This window comes from Lepidothrix coronata, unplaced genomic scaffold, assembly GCF_001604755.1.
Source record: "Lepidothrix coronata isolate B3197 unplaced genomic scaffold, Lepidothrix_coronata-1.0 Scaffold39, whole genome shotgun sequence".
Lineage (NCBI taxonomy): Eukaryota > Metazoa > Chordata > Aves > Passeriformes > Pipridae > Lepidothrix > Lepidothrix coronata.
In genome coordinates, this window is record NW_016690219.1 from 4,834,322 (window position 1) to 4,859,053 (window position 24,732).

Sequence of the window (24,732 nt, forward strand, 5' to 3'; positions counted from 1 at the left end):
ATGCGACTGAATGTCTGTACATTGCTTATATAGGGCATTGGTTTAGCAGTGAAAACTTATAGCCTGAGTTAGGAATCCCACCAGACAAGATATTGTGTTACCTGTAGTATCTGCGTTGTCTTGAATTGTGGCAATGTTCATTTTTGCTTAAAAAAGCTGTATGTAAATTATTTCTTTTCTGTGATTAACCTAAGAGAAATGAATTAATCTGTGTTTCCACTGGAACTTAATGATCATCAGGCCTGAGGCTTATGTTATGAGGTTTCCAGAACAATAATTATTATAAAGTTTAAAAAGTTTTTTCCTGTATTTGAAAGTGACTAAAGTATTTTTAAATTTTCTTTGAAATACAGAAAAAAATCACCTCTACACCAGGGTTCAGTGGTTTGTGTAGCTGCCTGGCATACACAGGAGGTTGATATCAAGTTCCTGCCCTGTTCAGGCAAGGGAATTTAAGCTTTCTCTCTCCTAGATGAGATCCATGAAAGCCTGATTCTCTTTTGTTAGTTTTTTTTCCTGTGTGAGCCATTTCACTTTTTTGTGAAGAATTAAGTAAATGTCTATTGGCCGATCCCATATGATGTGCTTTAAAAAAAAAAAGAAAAAAGAGTTTTTTTCCTGGAAAAATCAAATAAGGAAATACTGATACAAAGAGGAGTCATTCAAAGAGATAGTGAGAAAGACTGCCCATGCTTTTCAGTCACATTTTGTCATTCGGTATTGAGAGCTGGAATGTGTATTTCCTCTAAAATAGTTTTGGAGAACGGATATTTTCAAAAACAAAATGCATCCTGTCAGAAAATTGTTAGCAAACTCAACTTATGCTTCATGTTGCCTTTCTGCTCCCTTTTGGCAGTTGTGTATTCTCATGGCAAAGCTCTTGTTTGTTGCAAATTTCCAGAATATCATGAGCCCAACTACAAACAGATGCTGGTGTGATACACACAGTTACCAGCAGTGCTCTACCATTCCTTATGAATCCATCAAAGCCTTGCATTTTGCTTTACATTCCTTCTTATTGACACGCCCTGGAGAGAAATTTCTCTTTGTAGCTAATTCTGAATTGAAGAGCATAGACTCAAAGAATATCCTGAGTTGGAAAGGACCCATCAGGATCATTGAGTCCAACTCCTGGCCCTGCACAGGACACCCCAACAATCCGACCATGTGCCTGAGAGCATTGTCCAAATACTTCTTGAACTCTGTCAGGCTTGCTGCTTTGACCACTTCCCTGGGGAGCCTGTTCCAGTGCCCAACCACCCTCTGGGTGAAAAACCTTTCCCTAATATCCAACCTAAACCTGCCCTGACTCAGCTCCAGCCATTTCCTTGAGTCCTGTCAATGCTCATGAGAGTGAAGAGATCAGTGCCTGCCCCTCCTCTTCCCCTCAGGAGGAAGTTGTAACTGTAGTGAGGTCTCCCCTCAGTCTCCTCCAGGCTGAACAGACCAAGTGCCCGCAGCTGCTCCTCTTATGGCTTCCTCTCCAGACCCTTCACCATCTCCACAGCCCTCCTTTGGATGCTCTTTAATGGCTTCATATCTTCCTTATGTTTTGGTGCCCAGAACTGCACACAGGACTGAGGGTGAGGCCACAAAAATGGTTGACAAGACAATTGGTCATGCTAAAGCTTTAGGAAAATGTCTACTCCTCCTGAATGGATTAGAGATGGAGGTGCTTGATCCCAATAGCTGTGTAATTAAAAGACTTAGGCATTATTTTAGTGAAGAAATACTGCTGTTTTAATAGACCCCATTTTCATGTATGCATCTCTCTGGCTTATCCTTTAAAGCTCAAAATCCAATGAATGGTGCGAAAGCTTTCCCTCTTTTCTTGCCTTATTCTTTCCACCGTTGGGCAAAAATGGTCATTTTTCCAGAGTACTGTGTTTCACACTTCAGTTTAATTTGGCTGATAATAATTTGTTAAGCAAATGTAAGTATGTAGAGCACAGGCTGGGTCTCACACATAAAGCATTCAGCCACTTCAGCAGTTCCTTTAAAATCCCACTCCAGCCTTATAAAAGCTGCAAGTGCAAAACAGTTTGCCTCTGTACCACTCGAACAGAAGATAAAGGTAACATGGAACTTTATGTTCAGTGTAACTCTTTGGCAGGTGTAATGTTGCAAGAAGAGGACTGGGTTGGTGATTTCCATCAGAAATACACGTTCCAATGAATGGGCTTTCTTTTTTTTTTTTACCCTATGAACTGTTGAAGAGAAGGGAGAACTGATCATCGTGTGCATCAAGTCTGTGACAAATAGAATTGCAAATGGAAAATATGGCACTTCTCGTATTTGGATGGAAGAGGTATTTTTGAGGCTCTTTTGATCTTCAGTCCTCTAACTATGAAGTGATTCTTCTCACAGTACTTAAATCATTTTTAAATCTTACTTTAAAGTGGAGGGTATTTTTCAACCCAAGGAGAAACACCATATTCTTCTAATCTTCCTCTCCCTCTGCTATGTAATTCGATGTATCTTTCAACAGAATTTTCTTACTTTCTTTGGGCATCCCACAAATTTCTGTTCTTACCCTGTTTCCTTTTCATCAGTGGGTTTTTGAGCTTCATCTGCTTTCAAGGATTCAATATCATCATAACACTGGTGTTTTGAATATTTCTCTCTCCACTCTTGACTCATCTGTGCTTATTCAGGACTGCATTCTGGCATGTTTCCCTACAAGTACTTTTTTATCCACTGAAATTCAGGAAGGACAAAACCAAGCTCCATATCTTTTCTCCCTTAATCTCTGAGAGTTGCTTAAAGCTGTAATGTTCTCCAGGACCTTCTGCCTATTTTTTCCCCTGTGTCTTCCTTATGGGCCATACCTAAATCTTGCTTTTTAGGGTCACAGAATCATTAAGGCCTCTAAGATCAAATCCAACTGTTAACCCAGTACTGCCAAGTCCGGCACTAAACCAGTCCCTAAGTGCCACATCCACATGTATTTTAAATACTTCCAGAGATGGTGATTCCACCACTTCCCTGGGCAGCCTGTTTTTCAACATCATATTTTATGTTGATAAACATAGCGTGTTATCAATAATATCAATTTTAGGTTATTCAGCATAATATTTTACATAGTTAATCTTCATATCCATATTGCCAGAACTGCTTCCATGTTCATTATGATAGGAGTCGTTCCTCTTTATATTTTTAGAGTAGGATTTGACCATTTTGTAATTCAAGGAGAATATTAGTGCCGTGTACAAAATCAAACGTGCTGCTTTCAGCTCAACGATACTTAACATTTACTCTGCTTCTATTTTCTAACCTTTTAACAAAAATAGGAAAACAGGAAAAAGTGAAGTGGTAGAACAACCCTTTTTAAATTGGAATAATTACTTATCTTGCTTATTTCTAACTTCATTGAACATTTAGTAGATATTTGTGATAATTCTTCACTGGAGATTTACTTTTTTCCAAAGTCATATTATTTAAATACTAAATAACCCAGGCTTATTCTTTTTGAAGTAAGAAATTTATTTTTGTCTTGGCTAACTTGAACATGACCAAGTACATTTTTGTCACGTACTGAAACCAGAACGTTTTTCTTAACTGAAATAGGGCATAGAACATGGCAAAGTAAAAGCTAATTACAGAAAAACAAGAGTGAAAAAGGGATTTACAGCAAAATTTGCTTTTAAAACCTTAGCGGTACATTTTGAAAGGTAAAGAGTTTTAGAATGTTAAAAAAAACCCCAAACCTGAAAGGACATACAAATTCAGCTGTCACACATTCAGTCACACATCGCTGTGTTTTTTCTCCTAAAATCAGGAGTATGAAATGATTTTGTGTAGAGATCATGTTTTATTGGGCACCAATCTGGAAGAGGTGTGTGGAGGAAATTGTAGAAAATTTTAAGAATATCGTGAGACACAGATGACATTTTGAAAATGAACATCTGTGTTATAAGGAAACTGTGCTAGAAACGTGTAGAGGAAGAGATGAGATGCAAATGCATCCCACTGCCCACCCGTCCTTCCCAGTGACCTCAACCCTGGCTTGTGAGAATTCGTACTGTGCTCGTCTACTCCTGAGCCCAGACTGCCACTGGTGTCCACAAGCTGTGGACAGGGGATTTTGTGAAGCAGATGGCAGCTACAGATCAGGTGCTGATTTAATTTGGTGCTTAGATCAGCTTTGAATTGTGGTCCCTGTGGTGAAGGGAAAGTGCTATGCTCAGTTTTCCCTGAATCTTGCTCATTATTGAAACAGGTACTGAAGTGGGATGTGGGAAAACAGGCAGGAAAGAGGATAGATAAAAATAGTTAGGAAGGGGAGTTCTGTGATCCCCTATTGCCCCATGGAGGTGAACACAGTTTAGATTATTTTTCTTGACAGAGAGGTAAACTGTGGCACATTATTATTCTGGTTTAGATGGATCGAGAGACACACTTGAATTATGACATATAATTATAAAATAGCTATTCCAACACACCACTGGCTACACCATTATTACAAAAAGTGAACTTGCACTAATCTTTCACCTCCATAAAATAATGCAGGACAAGAAACCTTTTCAGTCTTTAGCTCTGCCAAGACCAGGGGGATTCACTTCCTGCTTGCTCGGTATTGCTGGTTTGCAGGAAGTTCTTTCTGACCTAACTATAAAGCCTGAAATCGAAAGTAATATTTCTAGATTGACTTTAGTACTTGAGATTCACAGACTGGAAGTAGGAGTAAAAGGAAATATTGAGAATGAATACATTTAATTTCTAGGACTCACGTACATGTAATGGTGCTGCAGCCATAAATGCCCTTGTATGCACTAAATGGTTGACACACACTATCATAGAAGCTGCTTATTAATATTTAGATGAGGAATTTTTCATTTTACATCTAAGATAATATTAGTAATACAATCAGGCTGTAGTTGATAAATACAACACTATTTCTGCTTAATTAAAAAACCTTTTCATTATAAGAAGCTATTAATAAAAGTACATTGATCTTTTATAGATACAAATCCACTGAAATTAAGATAGATTTTTGAAAAGAAAAAAGGAATTCTTTTTTCTAGGGACTATTTCATCCTATGTCTGGATATAATGTATTTCAAAAGAATTTCCCATTACTGCCACAAGACTCAACTTTTTGTTGGCCAAATGTCATCCATCAAAAGATCCTTTACCCTTGCTTAGATTTTGTTTAATATAGTGTTCAAGAGAATAAATGCAGATTCATTAATCAAGCTGATGTACCTCTTATACCAGTGTCATGATGGATGATGCATTTCCTGGAGACACAGGACATGTGAGTTCTTGATGATCCTTGTGGGTTCCCTTCCAACTCAGCATATTCTGTGATTCTGAGTCCCTCTTTGTTCACATTGACAGTGGAAGCCTGAACTTCTACAGCTGGCTGAAGGCTAAAGACGTGGAAAGCACCCAGTTCTATGTTTCTGTGCATTGTGATATAGTTCTGGGGAATCAGTGTATCAAATTATCTTTTTTTTATCTAGTTTCTGGCACTAAATAAAATTTAACAGAACATTCAGTACTCATCAAATGGCTATACATTGGTTATCAGTGAACTTACCACAGGACAAAAAAACGGTGGACATGACAGCAACAGATGCTTTAAAGAATTATTTGCACAGATTGCCTTCCTCCTGATTAGATTTCAGATGACTGGAGGGAAACATCCAAAATACAATTTTGACTCTGAAGGCAAATTGTGGATAAAAGTTATAAGGATTCCCCACTGGGTCATGCTCAAGACAGGGTCAGGTAGTGAAGTGATGACCTAGAATCAGTAAAAGTGTAAAGTGACTGTAGATGGTTTGATTTTTATTTCTGTGCCTCAGGTATTAAATTAGAAAAATGGGAATGATGTTACTGAGTTTCCTTGTAAAGGACTTGGAGACAATTAGAAGAGGGTACTATAATACACACTTTTTGTGGTGTTATCTGTTTATTTACAACCTGAAATTTGTCCTGGCATGGGGACCTCTGTCTCAGTTCCATTGTCCTTGCCACCAATTTTACTGCAAGCATCTCTAAAAAGCAGAAACACTCCCTGTGATGCTGCCATCTCATGAGATAAATCTTGTCTTTCATTCATTAGCTGATACATTACAGTTTATTACTGTAAGTTATAAAGGGAAATTTATCTAAAGAGAATCTAAAAACTCCAACAGCCTTAAGTTTATTAACAATAGTAGCTCGACTATAAATCACTGTTTACATGAACCCATTAAAAAGGCCTCAATTCTGGACCTATTCTGTAAAAACTTCTGTTAGGTCTTCAGGATTTAGCTTATGGGTTTTTAAGAAGGCAGATCTTAACTAGATGAAATTATGAAGTTAACTGCGAGGTATGAGCTCAACCACTCTGCATTTCATTACTGGTTGCAGCATGTGGCTGAGTACACAGCACAGAGATACTCACATCTGTAACAAATAACCTTTTTTTCCAAAGTGAAGCTCAAACACATATTAGCACAGCCTATTTATCTGAATGAACCAAGCCTGCAAATAATTAAGAATCTACTCTGGGAATACTTACACCATCATAGAAGCTGATTTTCATTCAAGTTGTATCAAAAGAAACCCCAATAACCTTGCTCAACTCGTTTTACACACAACTGCCGTTCGTCATCCTGATGACTTGCTGTGACCGAGCCCGTTATTTTTATGTATTTATTCGTTCTTACTGAAGGAGTCACCAAATTTCATCTTGTCCTACATCTTGTTCAGTGCACAATGGGACAGCTGGTGTGAAGGAGCAGACCTTATTTCTTTTACTCCATATTAACAGTGCTGTTGCAGGCTTTTCCTCATGATAGATATGGGGGATATTGATGGTTGTAGCAGCAGCTCAAAGATGTGGTGAGGTTTCTCTCATCTCAGCCTGTCTTCTCTGTCTCTTGCAGAGCCCTCAGACTCTGACTTTCTGTACTTCCACTTTTTTGACACACTGTTTTTGGTAATGATTGTAATTTTGGTGTAGCAGTAGATAGAGGATCCTCTTCCAGATGGAAGAGAGGGTGACTGTTGTTCTAGAACCTGTACAAACAGAACTAAACAATTTCCTTTACTCAAAAACTCTGTAAAAATACACAAAATACAGGAAACAGTCAAAGCCCTGGAGAGTCTGGTTGAACCCACTCAGAGGAGGACTGTCACCAGTACTAGATCTGCTCTGCTCAGCCATGACTTTGTCCAGCCCTGGCTTTGGAAGCTCCACTGAGGAAATTTCTCAGAGCCTCTCCTGTTAACTGCTGCAGAGCTGCTCTGTCCTCCCATGAGAAAGGTTTTCCTAACATTCTACTCAGTCCTTCCAAATTGCAATTTCTGGCTGTCATCCCTCATTATATCATCTGACACTAGCAAGAAGAGTTTGGATCTGTCATCTCTCTAATTGCTCTTCAATTATTCGTAGGCAGCAGCCTATAATTGTTTGATCCCCTTAGCTTCCCCAAGCTTAGCTGATATATTTGAATATTAATGCCAGCAGACATTGTTTTGTTTAGTTCATTCACATCTATGATATCCAGTGCTGATGACTGGAGTGCATTAAAATCTTTGAGTTTTACTTCAATTCAGTTCATTAGAAATAATTTCTCTCGGTAGATCTCTTCCATGAGTTGTCCTACTTTTACTCCCTTGCTCAAAACCTCAGTTCTTCTCAATGTTCAGTGAAAATTATTCTCCTCCTTTGGAGCTGTGTTTAGATTTTCCATCTTTATTTCATTCAGCACATCTTTCTTCCTAGTGTTTTATTTCTGAAGCCTCCTTTGCTTTGCTTCTTAATTTGACTTGGAAACCTAATTAAGCCTTACTTTTGGCAGTTCTTTTTTTCTATACTTCTTGACTTCTAATGGTCTGGCTGATCCTATTCCTCCTCAAAAAGCCACTGGCTGAAAAGTGATTTCTTGTGAATATAAGAATTTACTTTTATAATAGAAGGTCCAGGTTCTAAACTGCAAACCAGTGACTGTGTTGACATTGTTTATGCTACTGTCTCTTAGCTTTATATTAAAATGACTGATACTATTTGAAAAGCTTTATGGAGGTTTGCAGGTTTTTAGTTTAAATGTTTAGTTAGTTTTTGGTTTAAATGTCACTGAGAATTATGATTCTATATGATATAAGACTGGCCCACTTACTCTAAATTAGAAGAGAAATGTATCGGGCACAGTTTTTATGGTTTGTGTGTCTGCTAAATCACCTCTGCTTTTCACAGCTTTAGGCTCTGGGAAATATTTATAGTTTTCGCTTAGGAATGTGTGCAAGTTTAGATACAACAAACTCTTCAGCTGAAGCTCAGAAGAAGTTTGGTTGGGATTTTTTATGTATTTCTGCATTATTTTGCAGCCTTTCCTATTGCATTAGAGGAGAATTGTTAGCAGTGAAGGAGTGCTGGTAATTGGGTGGGGAGGGAGGCAGAAACAAATGTCTTTGCCCATGTGTAGAGTGTTCTGTGACTCCTTTGGCCTATTTGTAAAATGGATGCAAAACAGAAATCCCTGTCATATGACTGTGTAAAATTCATGTAGGTAATGTAGCTTTTCCACATTAATAAAATCACTCTTGAAAGCAACCGAAAAAGAGAGCCAACTGTATTAATGGAGAATTTTGTCTTTATTATTGTGAGAAATCTTATCCCCTTCTTTCCTGACCTGTTAAATCCCCTCAATAATCAATGTTCCTTCTAAAATCTTACTCAGCCTTGATCTTTTCTACGCTGCGTCTTGATCTACACTCTACATTTCACTCGTGGCCTTTAGAGAAGCATCACCTACTCTGTTATCGTGAGAACAGAGATTCCTTTCCATCTCTGTGATATCTGTATTGATTTTCCTCACGCTCCTTTTCACTCTCTTTTGGTAAACACAGTTAACAGTTTGTGACTGATATTGGAGTTCACTGTCTTATAAATGCACGAGAGAAATGGAAGTGTTCCATTGTTTTTCAGGAATGACGGTACTTTTCCAGTTGTTTTCATGTATTTCGGTGGGGTTTTTTTTGTTTGTTAGAAATTCATCATTTGCACTTCAGCAATTGCACTTTACTTATAGTCGACCCCCTATTTTCATAAACACTATAGAGAATATCTCCAATAATGAGAGAAAATTGTCCATTTTTTCACCCCGATTTCGACTGGGTGCCCATGTAGAAATATAAAGGTCTCTTCTTGTAGAAATCTGTGCTATGATTATTTTAGGAGCTAAACGACCAGAATGCTGGTGATTTTTTAGGGCTCAGCCTTTACCGTGGTCAGAATCACAGAATCAAGATTTTTCATTCCATCCTTGCTGTTTTGCCCTGAGACCCTCCTCTCTTCCTGAAGACTTCTGTGATATTTCTGTGTCTCTTGAACTTAGACCTCTAGTGCTGACACTTTTCTTTGTGGCTCCCAAAGGATCAAGATAAATGCTGGAAACACTAATTTTCCTCCTCCCCACTGGCATCATTGACATTATCTTCTGACTCCCCTGGCACCAGTAATGGATATCCTGAATTTGTGCTCAGCCTTAGTGACTTAACACGTGAGCAGTTTCAGTGGAGCTGCATTTAATTATAAAATTGTACAGTTGGATTCCCAAAGCATAGGTCTCCTCAGGGCAGGGGAAGTTATTTGTCTTCTCCTGAGGGATGTATATAGGTCCACAGCTTGGACCTGCTGCCAGTTTCCAAAGATTTTTACAAAAGACCAGTCTCTTGTTTCCTCTGTTTTATCAGACTTCTTGCTCAGTCAGCTGAGGGTGGCTTGTCTTGACTGGACTGACTGTCTGCCAAAGCCTTTCCAGTTCGTACCCAGTTTGAGAATGTGCCAGTTTTTGGTTTAAATGTCACTGGTAGGTTCAGAAATTCACTGAATCCAACCAAATGCCTCCATAACCAGTTCAAGTCTGACGGTGGCCAATAACTTGAGTTTCAAGAGAAGAATAAGAACTACACAATGTACAATGAGGTTCGTGGCCTATTTTCATGTTTTCCTACATTCAACAGCTTCTCTAAATATGGTGACTTCTACCCATTAGGAACAAGTAACCTCCTAAATTTTCCTTTGAAGATTGGACTTTAAAAAAAAAAAGGAATCACAGGGTTCTGTGAGACTCCACATGACTAAAAGGAGTTTTTTTATGACCATTTCCATAGACTGTTAGAAGTTTGGAAGTAGCCCAGGGACCAAATGCTACGAGGACACTAAAATTCTTTGATCTGAAAAATTTTTACAGACAGATTTTTCTGTCTTGTTTCCTCTGTCCCTCTCAAAACCTTTCTGCATCTTTCACCAAAAAACATCATGCCTTGTACTCACCCCTTCCATGTCATCCATCCTGCAGTGTTGAGTGGTCAGTCCAGTCTCTGATGGGCCCAGGAAATCAGTCTCTGCTGCCTCCAGGAGTGCTTTTTCAAAGAAATGCTGTCTCCTATACCACCCTGAGGCTTAGGAGGAGCTTTGCTGAACAACTTCAAAGATATTTTCCATTGTTCTTCAAATTATTTGTGAAATTCCCTCATATTTTAATGTATTTTAATTTTGAGAGGAGATAGTGTTTCCGTGAAAGGTAATTTCAGATCATCTCCACCCCAGTCAAAGTGAATTTAAATTATATACAAAATCACATCATTTGCACATTCATATCCCAGTTGTGGACTCTTCACCAGTTGCCAGGTTATCTATTCCAACATTTTAGAATTCATTCTATCTGTTCATTAGAATTTAAAGCCCTCCCAATTTTTTTATGTCAAGAACATACTTAAGAAATGAAACTTTTTCCAACAGTTGCATTCAATTTGAAGTATCTAGTAAACATTATGAAACACAGCTATGGGAAATCCCACATGGCTAATAAAGTTTTGGTAGTAATAGGAGATAAATTTAAGTTTTCATAATAGATTATCTAAACATCTCCAATGCAAAGCATTAAACAAAGCAGGCCCAGAAGCTATTGTATGGTTTTTAAACTATCTTCAGAATCTGTAAAGAATCTGAATCAATGTAATAATTTTCAAACTACTGATGTTCTGGCAGAAATGTTGCTGCTTTCCCCCCCTATTGTTACCAATACTTCTGTTCAGAATTTCAGAGTACATTTATTGAGTTTTTTACGTTAGCAAGAAGATATTCCTACCTCCCAGTAGTTTGATTTTAACCGTTTCCACAGTTTCATTAAAACTGTCTTTTAGCAAGAGGAAGTGTAGTAATTTATCCTTACAGAGATGTTGTGACTCAAACACTCCCTTCCCTTCCTGTTGCTTGATCCAATGTAATTAAATAATAGATTTCATTTCATAACTTTGCAGTAGCAATAAAGAGGAAATTATGTTCAGAAGGCATGTTTATTTTTTTTCCTCAGCCTTTTCATGGCTTAAAAGTGATTCTCTTCGTGCTAAAGTAATGTGAAACAGCCTTTTCAAACTTATGTCCTTGGGAAATGAATGTTAATTAAAGAATGAACATTAAATAGGACTTAGGAAATCAGGGCCTTTTTTCAGACACAAATATCTGTTGTTCAGATTTTACATTTATGTTCCTTTGTGGTGCTTTCTTTTCTCTCTCTTGAGTGAGAGCTCCCTCCTTGTTTCTTTCTTTCATCTTTCCAAGACAAAATCTGTCATGTTCATGTTATCAGCACACAATTTACCTTGTGGTTTTTGAAGCTCTGAGAACTTTATTTCATATGAATAAGAAAATACAGCAAACCAACACATACGTACAAAAATTTGGACTTCCTTTCCTCAGTTTTACATGCAGATGGGTCTACCTTGGACTGGAACTATCGTTTTCATAAATTTCCCTCTGTTTTTCTCTTTATCTTGCAGTAGAAGATTCTTGGAGGAAAGTAGTCATAAATTTAGGATTTTCAAACCATTGTGTAATGTCCTGGAGAGGTATTTCTTGATATAAAAGAATAAATTCATAGAACTGTCATTGTTATGACCCGTTCTGATTATACCTTATAATCATTGACATTAAAGAGTACAGAACAGGATGAGGTTTTTTTCTAGTGTCATAATGTACACTCCATGCATATCTTGTGATTGAGAAATTATTATAAACTAGATGATTTTGATTTTTTTTTCCTATTGATAATTTGGATACATCTTGCAAGATGACACTTACCTGACTGTCAAAATTCTGCAGGCAATATAATGAACCTTAAGCCAAGATGCCTGTATGGCCTCTCCAGCATCCAAAACTCTTTAAACCCATAGTCATTTACATCTTCTATGTGTTTAATCTGAGAGATCCTGTAGCATTTCCCTGTAGTCACCAGAAGCTCTCACTTGGTTGGAATTTGCACTCGAGCAGATGAGAATAAAAAGCTATGATGAAAGAGCAAAGTGAATCATTTCAGGTAAAATCGTTTAACTTACGAAGTCTTCCACCATTATTTTCAAGTATGAACATGATGGCATATCTCTCCAAGGCTTTCCATTTTCCATTAGAATAGGCTTCTAATGGAAAATGTTGCTATTTTGTATCTTTGGTTGAACCTGAATCCTTTTTTTCTCCTTCTGTCTCCTAATCTAAGTTTTCAAAAGACATTGAATTTGAAAGCGGTGTCTTACTTATGTTTTGAGATTTAAGTTTTTGTCCTTCAATTTGAAGTGTTTAAAGAAAATTTTTTTTATTACTTTGGGATCACTTCAGCCAGAGGATCAGGGTTCTGTCTTCACAGAATCACAGAAACACAGAATAGGTAAAGTTGAAGGGGACCACAATGAGTCATCTGGTCCAACCTCCATGCTTAAGCAGGGCCATGCAGCACACTTGGCACAGCATTGTGTCCAGATGGTTCTGGAATATCTCCAGTGAGGGACACTCCACACCCTTGCTGGACAATCTGTGCCAGTCCTTGGTCACTGCACAGTAGAGAAGTTCTTCCTCATGTTCAGGTGGAACTTCCTGGGCATCAGTTTCTGCCCATGGCCTCTTGTCCCGTTGCTGGGCATCCCTGAGCAGAGCCTGGTCCATCCTCTGCCCCCTCCCTGCAGACCCTGACAGACATGGATGAGGTCCCCTCTCAGTGTCTTTTCTTGGGGCTGACCAGCCCCAGCTCCCTCAGCCTTTCCTCCTAAGAGAGATGCTCCAGTCCCTTCATCATCTTTGTCACCCTCCACTGGACCTGCTTCAGGAGCTCCATATTTCTCTTGTCCTGAGGAGCCCAGAGCTGGACACAGCACTCCGGATGTGCCTCACCAGGGCTGAGCAGAAGGGCAGGATCACCTCCCTGACCTGCTGACAGTGCTCTCACTAATGCATCCATTGGCTGTGGCCACAGGTCACACTGCTGGCTCATGGACAGCTTGTTGTCCACCAGGACCCCCAGGTCCTTCTTCACAGAGCTGCCCTCCAGCAGGTCACTCCCAGCCTGTGCTGGTGCTTGGGGTTGTTCCTTCTCAGGTGCAGGACCCTGCATTTGCCTTTGTTGAACTTCAGACAATTCTCTGCCCATCTCTCCAACTTTTCCAGGTCTTCCATACTCAGTGCACTGGTGGTTGCCTGCTCTTCATAGCAATACTTGCTGTGCACTTCTTTCACTACCCTGAGGCTTCCTCTAAAAGCACTTTATCTCTGCTTGGAGGAGGTAAATACATGTCTCATTCTCTCTGTATCCAGCAGTGATGCCTGATTCCAATTTGCTGTCATATGGAAAGGAAAAGTATTTATTTAATGTTCTGGTGAAGCTAATATAAAACAGTGATTATTTTCCTTTGTGAGCAGTGTAAGGATACATGATTTATACAAATGGTGCTCTCTACAGCAATGGGAGAAAGGAGCCTGTTTATATTAGATGGTGTCTCAATCAACAGAGAGCAGGTTTTTTCCTCCTTGCAGCTTTGGAAACTGTGGAATAATAATCCTGAGTGGTGCTTTCTTCTGGGACTTGAAACCAAAAGACAGGAAGCTGGAGTATAACGTAAACCTCTGCTGGTTTGCATGCCATAGTAATACTAGAGAAAGAGAAGAAATAGAACTAATTGATGGATAGGAAATGAATCTGAGTTAATAGACTAAATATTCCAAAATAATATTATTTTCAGTTCTTAAAAAGGGTAAAATCTAATTGCTTTTTTTGTTTCTTTTACTAAAGGAAAGGTGAACGCATTTATTGATGAAAAGATTGCACATTCTTGTTTTTTCACGGTAACTTTTAGTGCCATAAAGGCATTAAAAGATGTAACTTAGGTGGAAGTGATGGTTATATTTGAGATTTGCAACTTGGAATAGCTATAATGATACTGCTGTGAAAATGGAACAGCTTGTTGGGAAAGTTTGAGTAGTTGATTTTATTATAGTTTGGACTAGATGACCTTTAAAGGTCTCTTCCAACCCAAACAATTCTATACTTTCCTGAAAAACATCAGCAGTTATTTAGTTTAGATACAGGGAAATTTGCTGCAGTGATTTTACAGTGGGGTGGAACCATTTAGCTCAGCATCCAGAATATCCTGGCAATCCTAGAACGTGGACAGTCAACAACAGAGGACACCTACAATCCTTTTCCTTAGAAATAGAGAGATCTGTTTGCAGAGGTTGGAGTTCTTTTGGCCATGAGGATTTTTCAGTTTCTTATTGGCTGAGGAGTCTTTCATAACTACAAAGTTCACACTTCACAAAGCTTTCTTCACAGTCTCGTGCTCCTTCTAGAGAACACTGCCTCCATCCTTTCCACTTGGATGATATTTTTCAAGCTTATTTTTTATCCCTTGTAATAATAAGAGCTGGAACAGCAGTTTCCAAGTTTGTTTTCTTGCCTGCTGTTATTACCAGCAGTGAGAGAGAGCATCAGCAGTGGCCATCCCCAGTGACACACCAAGTCTTGAATTAACACCTCTGTAGCACCTGAATAACTCGACCACATGAAAACTGAGTTCAGTGAGTCTGAATATTTTCTGTACCCAGAGACTTTATGGTTTTAATGCTGTTGGTATAATTTCACTTTGTTTGGTCAGTATTGCCTGCCATAAATGTCAGGTGTGCAATAGGGTTTCTTTTGTTTCCTGGAGAGTAGAAGAATTACAGTTATAAAATGTTGGCCCAAAATGTTGATTTTGGAATTCAAATTGAAAGAAGGAAAAATAGGAAAAAGTCATGCCTGAAGCTTAAGTTGAAATGTAGTTATTGTTCATGAGTGCATTAAAGTCTTTTTCCTGTGTGACAGAAAATGGAAAAACAAGCTCTAATTTAGCAAGCTGAGCTTAAATTATTTATAAAGAAGAAATTTTTTTTTAAAAAAGACTGATATAAACTCATCTTTTGCAAAATAGCAATATTAATTTCATTATTTGCTTGGAAATTTATTTTACTTAGTAATACATTTAATGTAATTTTAAAAGAATCATTCTGTTTCAATACATGCAAATTTTCACTCTAAGTAACAGAGCTTGGGAACATAGTGTATTTTCCTGTTGGCCTATTCCATTACACAGACTGACTCTGTAGTTTTCTAAAGGCTCTGTACATTTTCCTGATTTTTTTTTTCTGTATCTTTTGTAGTTTTAAAAAGATCTTGTTTGTAACGTGAAGAATATCAGCTCAAGCAAGCAGGGGTTGTTCTGCTTTTGCTATTTTCACTCCCTAGGAGCGTGTACCTTCTGTGGTTGCATTTTTTTACTCTGATAGTACTGAATGTGTTGCTAAAAACATAAAAATTATATTAAATGTTCAATTTAAACAGATATGAATAGTAAGATAATATCTTCTCTTCATCATATTGATCTGTAGGGCTCTCAGATAGTGGTGGTACAGTTAAAAATGTGCAGGTTGGGGTGTAGGGCTGTTGACTGGAGTTTGTAGGACTGACTTTCACAGAATTTCAGTCTGAAGGCAGCTGAGGAAAGGGCTGGAACATTCTGACATTAGCTTTATATCAAGTGCTTGTCACCTCTGATGTTAAAACCGTTGACTATTGGACCTGTAGACATGTTCTTTATGCCTTTGGTGGGAAGGAGTCCTTGTGTAACCTGCTAATTGCCAGAGGAGCTTTTGGGGTAATTCTTCTCCAGCTTCTAGGAACTGGCTGCAGACTCTCTGTAGGCAGACCCCGCTCTCTGGGCTGCCTGAAATGTGGAAATCAAAAGCTGTTGCCACCTACCAGAAGGAGAGGAGAAGCAGCTGGTTGTGCTGCAGGGACTCAGGAGTAAGGTTTTTATGAAGGGACAAATATAGCAAATTGTGTCCTTGAAAACGAGGTCTCTGTAAATGCCAGAGACACAGGGGTATGAACTTGTGTTTTCTTATTCTCATGATCTGTATGGACTGAAATTCACTGTATGTCAAGCATAAGATAAGAGCTCTTATCACTCTCCTCAACTACCTGAAAGGAGGTTGTAGCCATGTGGGGGTTGGTCTCTTCTCCCAAGTAACAAGCAATAAGACAAGAAATAATGGCCTTCAGTGTCTCCAGGGTAGGGTTAGATGGGGTATTAGGACATTTTTCTTCACGGAAGGGGTTGTCAGGCATTGGAACAGGCTGCCCAGAGAAGTGGTGGAATCACCATCCCTGGAGAGATTTAAAAGACCTGTGGATGTGGCACTTGGGGACATGGTTTAGTGGTGGATGTGGCAGTGCTGGATTAATGGTTGGACTTTATGATCTTAAAGGTATTGTCCAACGTAAATGATTCCATGATTCTCTGAAGCCTCAAAATGGGACATAGAGCTTCATCTTCTTGAGGTCACACATAATCACCTGGTGTGACATTAAGTGTTCTTCAGTAAAAAATACTTGGATTTGAGACCAGATACCTAGTAAGAAGAAAATTGATTGTCTTTTCATGTGCAGATGGACATTTTCTGGTTTAGGCAGCTTGTGATGATTCAGTCATGCTCTTTAACCCTTGTGCAGTGATCCTAAATCATTACCTATTAGAGTGCTCTGATAGGCTCCTTAATGTAATTACCTCCCCAGGATGTGCTAACTGCATAAAGCACATCCCTGTGCTGACTTATGGAAACAAATTCTGTGTTTTTCCTCTGTGTGTGTGTTAGAGTGAGAAGCTCAGGTGTTAGCATTAATAGCATATGAAATATTACATTGAAAGATTGAAATGTAAGCCTGTATTTACTTCTTTTATTTAGTTGCCTATGAAAAAGTGTCGGGATGCTCTGTTTGGAATGTATTTACAGGACTATATCCAAATTCAGAATATTCTCTGGTAATGATATAGTTGCATGGTTTTTATCTGGAAAAGATGAAAAAATAGGACATTTTAACGCATATTTAATAACAAAACAGCCTTCCTGCCTCAGAAAAAAAATTCACCCAGGTGAACTATGATCTAATTTTCTTGTATAATGAAAACAAAATCGTAGCTCCTGCAGCATTATTCTTGGCTCCCAGCAGTTCCAAGGCATGCAAACATTACCACTCCAACTCCGTCCTGCAGTTTAACTGGAAGGATTATGTCACAACACAGTATGTTTGTTTTCCAGCTTTTTGTCTGTTTGTCCATCAAGACAGTTTTGTAGAAGAAGTATCGGTGATTGTTGACTTTGGAGGTAGTGGAAGAAAAAATAATTATGGAAAAAAAAGCAGCAGACAGTCCCATTGAAGTAACTGTGCTTCTGTCACAGGAGAATGAATACTCCTTTCAACAAATCTATAATTTGCAGAAGTTGCAAAAAGAAAATAGCTGTAAGGTGACTGTTAACATACTTCAGTTCATCCTGCCAAGAAAGTTAACTTCATAAAGTCATTAAACCCGTGATTACATTTTAAAATATTATTCCCCAGCCATTTCTTCTTAGACTTTAAAATATAGTTACTGTATATACTACTTTCTTTGTAATGTGAAAAATTGTAAAATACACTTATTTTTCATAAACTCCTAATTATTAGCAGAGCTATTTGCGCTCCTATAGTTAAAATCATTTCAACACTTCCGTTATTTAAACTTCACTTTTAGAGGTTCATAATTTGGCTGTAATAAAACATATATTCATACTCTGAGGTCTCAAATATTGTTTGCTGGTGCTAGGAAATTTAGCCTGTTTTTCTTTTAAAAACTGAGTAATTTGGATTGTTTGCTGTTCTTCAATATCATCCCAAACAAAATATTTTGTAATGTGGGCCTAATAGCTTAAAAATTAAAAAAATTAGGAGAAGACAAGTGAGTATGTTGGAACTGCTGCTGCCCCAGATTCTGTGACTGGCACTGAGTATCCCTTTGGCTTGGAGAAGGGACGTGGTAGGAAATTCTTGCCATATCTCCCCCGTTGCCATATAGGAACTTCATCTGGGAAAAGTTATTGCAGCATTTATATCCCACCCCTGATCTGGAGTCACGGCAGTGCTGCTCACAGAGACTGCAGCGAAGGCTGAGAGACCTCCTGACTTCAGGGCTGCAGAGCTGAGAGCAGCTTTTCTGGAATGACAAATGCCTGGGTGCTCCAGGATGGATCGTTCCTTTGGTAGGGCTTCCTGAAATCCCCCTTCATCCCGGAATGCGGTAATGACTCAACGAGGCCTTCCGCTCTGGAAATTCAGGAATCGGGGCTTATTGCATATTAATGGCAACTCTGGGACAGTCAAATAAGACAGTTTGTTATAATGCTAATTATAGCAAAGCACTCATGTTGTGGTTTGAGTGAGTCAATTATGTGTGTGTTAAGCTATAAATACATCTTCCCCCCAACCTCGGCTGCGTGGGACGTAATTTTTATTTAATTTCTTGGATACATATTTACCTGAGCATATCCCGGTTTCCCAGGTAAATATGTGTACTCATTATGGTCTGTTTGGATAAATAATCCATATTTTATAACTGTACAGGAAGTAATTATTTTCATATTTTGCTTTCTTTAAGCCAAAAAAATTAAATGCTGTGTGTCCATTCCTTAAAATAAAATAGATGAAAAAGCTGGGGCAATACAAGAATAAAGTTTTCATTGTTTTGGTAGAAACTGAGAATATTATTCCAGATTTTGATCTTGTGTTTATCCCAGAATAACTCCATTAAAAGTAAGCAGCGTTATTCAGGATTTACTTAGATGCAAATGGGATGTGAATTTGGCCTCTGCTCCTTACTCTCCCTTCCTTCATCATGAGGCTCCTCTAAGCAGTTCACACACAATCTGTGCTATAAATGTCATTTTCATGTGTTTATCATTTGGAAAAATAATGTATTTCAGCTACAAAAATTAACATATCTGAATTTTATGGTAAGAAATTTAATGCCTTAGACAGTCACAGAATGGTTTGGGTTGGAAGGGACCAAGAGATCGTCATTGTGGTCCTGTACATTTTAGGGAACTAGAGCAAACTTTCACATCCGATATTTCTGCCATTGTTTTATGTGATATTTGGGAAAGCTGTGTTGTGTTATCACCATGCTAAGGTCAGGTTTTCTAACACTTTTAAGCTCAGTGGGGCCAAAGTCAGCCCTGGCATAAATCCATTAACTGCAATAGATTTACACCAGAGAGGAACATTGGCTCGTACTTGGTAATTTTTTTTTTTTATCCAGCTCTTTGTATTTTATGTTAGAAATATAAGTAGCTTGTGTGCCCTCAAACTAATCAGAATAAGAAACAGTTTTGCTTATGCCAAAAAATAGAACTATCGTTTTTCACATTCTTACATTTTTCAAGTAAGATTATATTACTGTGACTCCTGAATTCCTGAAATCTCTCTGGTCTTGGTGACTGCAAGGGCCAAGAGGGAGTTTCAAGGGGAAGCTCTGAACCTCTTCACGCAGTGTGTTTTGTGTTGTGAGTATGAGATACAGTTAACGTTTTGTGTGCCTGTGATTAGTGGGGAAAAAAATTAATGCAGTCCAGTATTATGATTTATGGACTGAATCTTTTTGCCCACTGAACACTTGCCAAAATGAAAATCTTTCCCCCCCCCCGCCCCTTCTTCTTTGGATATTAGAAACAGCTACTGTTTTTGTTGATCTTTTTAACTTCTGAATAGGCCTATTTCAAGTCATAGCAGCATGGGAGCTGAGATTAATAATATACTTATTCAGCCAGTGATACTGAGTGAAACCATTGCTAGTGTGAGCACGAAGGATAGGATTTCTTTAAATTATTTTCAGGTGCATTAATGCATTTCTAAGGAATAATATACAGATATTTGAACATAAATTAAATTGCTGTTTATTGATCATGTTGCAGGTGTGTATGAATTTTAATATCATGAATTTTTAAAGGTGTCTCTCCTTTTGATAACTTTTGTACTGTGCTTATGATCAGTTTTCCATCACAGGGTAAACAAGGATGAAAGGAAAAAAACCCTATGATTAAATCTTGCTTTTTGGACAATGTTTTTTAATTTTGAGGATAAAGTATATTCCTTGCTGGGAAGCATCCTTTCCATCCCACCATATCTACAGCATCACGATTTACACTTAAACAGGTTGTCCAGAGAGGTGGTGGATGCCCCATACCTGGAAACATTCAAGGTTGGGACTGGACAGGGCTCTGAGCAACCTGATCTAGTTGAAGGTGTCCCTGCTCATTACAGGGGGCTTAAACTAGAGGAACTTTAAAGATTCCTTCCAACCCAAACCATTGTATAGTTCCATGATCATCTTGTGGATGGGAGCAAATCCCATTAACTTCTTTTGTGCATTTGGGTTGAACCTCCTCAGCTCAGCAGTTTGATAAATATCATTGTACAAATTTCTAACCAAGGCTTCAAGGTTTCTGGCCCTGTGCTAGTTTTGATATGATCCATTAGTGTACAAAACAGCCTGATTTCCTGCACCTACTGAAGGCTGATGGAATTAGTCCCTTAGAAAGAGATTTTTGCTCTTTCCAGCACAATTTGAGGTGTTTAGGGCCTTAAGAGGCAATGGAGTTGAGGACAGTCCATTGCTTTCCACTCCTTTGGCCACCTCTTACCAATTTTCATGGCATTCCTTGCTCAATCCCATCGTTATCACTTTCACAGCTGAAGGGCCTGGTCTACTCAATAAGGTTTTTTAATTCCATCATTAATAGAGTTGTTTTTTCCTATCAATTCATTTTCTTTCTCCTGGATGAAATAAGAGCACACCTAAAAAAGTTATTCATGTGAGTCTGGTTTGTACTAATGCTAAGTGAAGTAAGGGTAGAATTTCTTTCAAAAAATACTTAGGTAAGCTGTTTAAAATTAATATTTGTTATTCTAAAAAATTGGAAGAGGGATCAACCACCCTTCCACAGTTGCAGATAAAGTGCTATGGCAAGAATTTGGCATTTTTACATTGCCTGAGAGAATTATATGTTCATTTTCTGCGCTAAGGAAAGAAAAAAAAAGGGGCTTCAGTGCTTTTTAAAAGCAATCATTTTAAATATAAACAAAAAAGCTTTTGCTTGAGATTTGTCAAAAGTCTTTCAGGCTTTTCATGAAATTGTTTTTCACTTCTTGGCGAACAAGAACCGAGTGAGTGACACCTTTGAGAGTCCCAGCTTGTGTGTTAGTGCACAGCCTGTATTTTGCTATTCAGGACCGTGCAAAATATTATCTGAATTTATTTAAAACAAACCCCAGTGAATAAAGTTTTGAACACTGAAAAAGCCATCCTAATTTATTCATTTATTTTAGTTGCAGCAAGCAGCTGAAGTTTCTCAGATGAGAGGAGCTCGAGTCATCTCTGCTGAAGATCTTCTGTTCTTAATGCGCAAAGATAAGGTACAGTAACAAGACAGAAGTTTTTATTTACATAATCAGCTGCCTTATTGTGTTTTCAAGTGTTTGCTTAACCTATGGAAAAGGAGTCCATCGTCATGGATAGCTTTATTTAAAAATATAGCTGCTCTGGAGTTGAATCTTATTGTGCACAGTGCAGTCATTCTATAATATTTTAATTGTCTTGTCTTTTCCTGTAACTTCAATTATCAATAGATTTTTTTTCACAAAGCTCTAGGGTGGGTAGTGCACCTTTGAGCTCAAAACAATTTCTTAATTAGGTAAAAATATTGATCCTGATCCTTTATATTCCTTTTATTAAAAATCAATAATTCTAATTTCCCCTTGGATATGCAGGGTGTAGATGTGACATTTGACAGTGTGACCATTAGAGTTTTGTCATTTAGACTGTAAATTATCTTTATTTTCTTTTATAATATTTTTTCTGTACTATATCCCTCTAAAATCTCCAGATTTAGGGATGGTCTTGCTTTCTCTGAATAGTAACAGGTCAATTAAAAAAAAATAGTTTTCTTTCCTCAAATTTCAAAATTCTTGGAACATTATTGTCAGCTATTTTTATCTACATTATTTATTCTTCCTATATCTCCTTTTCTTCCTCAGTTCCTCATTTTCCCTCACCCTTTTATCTCCTCTTTGTTTTTCTTTCCTCATTTAATAGTTGAAACCTGATGACCAAAACGATTTCAAAACTAAAAACCACTAACACGTGAAAACCAATTGCAGTTTCTTTATCTGATATGAGCCATAAGGCTTTACTGAAAAGAGCAGTTAATATGGATGTCAAAGTTCATGGAAATATGCATTTCTAGGCTTGAATTTCCAAACATGAGTAAAGATTTTGGAGTGCCCTAAAGACGCCTTATGGCTGAATTTCTCCTTTCTGAAAGTCAAACCCATTTTTCTCTCACAGCAAGGTACCAAGGAGTTCAAATAAACAATATTTAATGTTTAATTTCTATTTACCTTGAGGTATTTTCTATGTATGGATTTTCTGCAGAATCAAAAATTATGAACATTTTAACAATTATATTTACTGACTAATGATTTGCACATTACAGTTAGTTTAAATAAAAAAAAAATTATACTAATTAATGTAAATGTATTTTTTCTCGCAGAAAAAGCTTAGAAGGCTACTTAAATACATGTTTTTTCGAGACTACAAATCTAAAATTGTCAAAGGAATAGAAGAAGATGACCTCCTTGAAGGTAGAAAAAAGAAATTACTTAATTTGGGAGAGGCTTGATGTTTTATAAATATGCTGAACAGCTCAATGCAAAGTATTGCTAGCTTGCTTAATATTTAGAGACACACAACTAGTGTCTTTAGAGGAATTTGTTTGAAAATCTCTGCTTTTGCATTTGAAATACTTCTAAAGTGGGCATCTACCACCTGCAATCGAATGAACATTTGTTAAGTTATTGTCAAAAGGTTTTGGCATATTTAAAAAAACATCCCATAATCTGAAGTCATTGAATACTAATAGATGACCTGGGTCCTTTTTTTTCACTGTGGTTTAACATTTTATACTTTGAATCTGTAACGCAAAGAATAGGAAACGCTTCTGTTTCCCCATTCCATGAGCAAGTCACTGATTTTATAACCAATGCATTTAAAGGAAAAGCTCTTTGAATTAAAAATATATTAATTTATGCCATATAATTTGCTGGTATAAGGTTTTGTTGATTTATATTGACATTAGATTTAACATTTCCGTTGTAAAAAGTCAAGTTAAAACTTATCATAGCAAATCTAAACCTTTCCATACTGTTACAACATCTAACAATGTCCATACACAACTTTTTGTATTTAACTTATTTCCTTTCTCAGAGCCCTTTATTATTTTTTCCCTTACAATGAATTCCTTGTATTTGGTTCCTCTGAGCATCCACACTGATGTTAGATAAACATTGTACTTCTTGCTTTGACTTAATCAAGCTGTGGATAAATTTTTATCAACTCATTTGAGATTTAATTTGCCTGTGGCATTTTATTTTCACCACACATGAAAAGGTGTCTTTTCGTGCAAGTAATGTGGCAGTATCACTTCTTTCCTGACAGCTTTGGGTTTTAATACTTAAGCTTGTGGCACTTCTTAAAATGAATAAACAATTTTCCTAAGTTGTTTAGATGCTCATGAAATGCTTCCTAAACACAGTTTATCCTGAAATTAAAGTTGCATTTTCTGTCAGGCTTTGGTAATTGAAGCCATTAATTTTGTTTTGTGACTTTAACGCTTTTGTAGCTGCTCGTCTGTTTAGAACAACAGAGATCACAGAGATCACCCTGCCAGGGTTCTCCAGGTTTTACTGCAGAGCAGTGGTCCATCACCTCTGGAACTGCATCCTAGTGTGTGTTAGGGTTTGCTTTAAGCTGTAGGTAATGAAGATGTTCTGCATGTGTTGAGGAAAGAGCATTTCCTCTATATATTCTGCTCTATGAGTGAGGTTCTTTTGTGCAACCAAAGAGAGGTAGTTTCTTTTACATCTGTGTCCGCTGTGGATTCTTTGGTGAGAAGTAATGATATAGGAGCAGCAGGTTTCTCTAGATCATGAAAAAGCTAGGTTATACCAGAAAACACTAAAGGTAATTTTTTACCATCACTGCAGAGTAGTGACCTTGGTCAGGTAGCACAACTTGTTTGAGGGGACAGTAAGAACTGTGCATTGTGCTGATTCTAAAACATCAGTTGATGTTTGGAGAAGCCAAATAAATTTGTTATTCTTTTCTTGTCTTCGTGAAGACAAATTCAACAGTAATAACACCAACAAAAGGCAGAAGCTTGCTCAAGACTTTCTCAACTCCATTGACCAGACTGGAGAGCTCTTAGCCATTTTTGAAGATGATGAGATTGATGATGTCAAGCAAGAGCGAATGGAGGTAATTCTTTTCTTTCAGCTCCAGCAGAGAAAACTGTGAAATATTTCCATACATCATGTTGGTCTGATGTTTTTTTCATGCTGCATATTAAATCATTGGTACATGTTTTTTTTTCCTTTTGCCCAGATGGTGTAAAGGAATCCTATTTCCATATTTTTCCTATTCCTTCTAATGTTTCCTGATATCTAAGCACACATGCTGAGGAGGAAGATTACAAAAGGGTAGTTATGGATCTTTATGTCTGCC

The 24,732-nt window shown here is 37.7% G+C and overlaps 1 protein-coding gene across 12 annotated transcripts in view; it reads left to right on the forward strand.

Moving 5' to 3' along the window:
* SUPT3H (SPT3 homolog, SAGA and STAGA complex component) overlaps positions 1 to 24,732 on the forward strand; it is a 308,388-nt gene that overhangs the window by 156,449 nt on the left and 127,207 nt on the right. For all 12 annotated transcript variants that reach the window (XR_001874457.1, XR_001874454.1, XR_001874459.1 and 9 more), the window contains exons 4-6: positions 21,501 to 21,587; positions 22,724 to 22,814; positions 24,350 to 24,486. Coding sequence is in view for 6 of the 12 variants with exons in the window: in XM_017813121.1 (XP_017668610.1) it covers positions 21,501 to 21,587; positions 22,724 to 22,814; positions 24,350 to 24,486 (315 nt within the window). In the remaining 6 variants the exon portion in view is untranslated. The remainder of the gene's footprint in view (positions 1 to 21,500; positions 21,588 to 22,723; positions 22,815 to 24,349; positions 24,487 to 24,732) is intronic.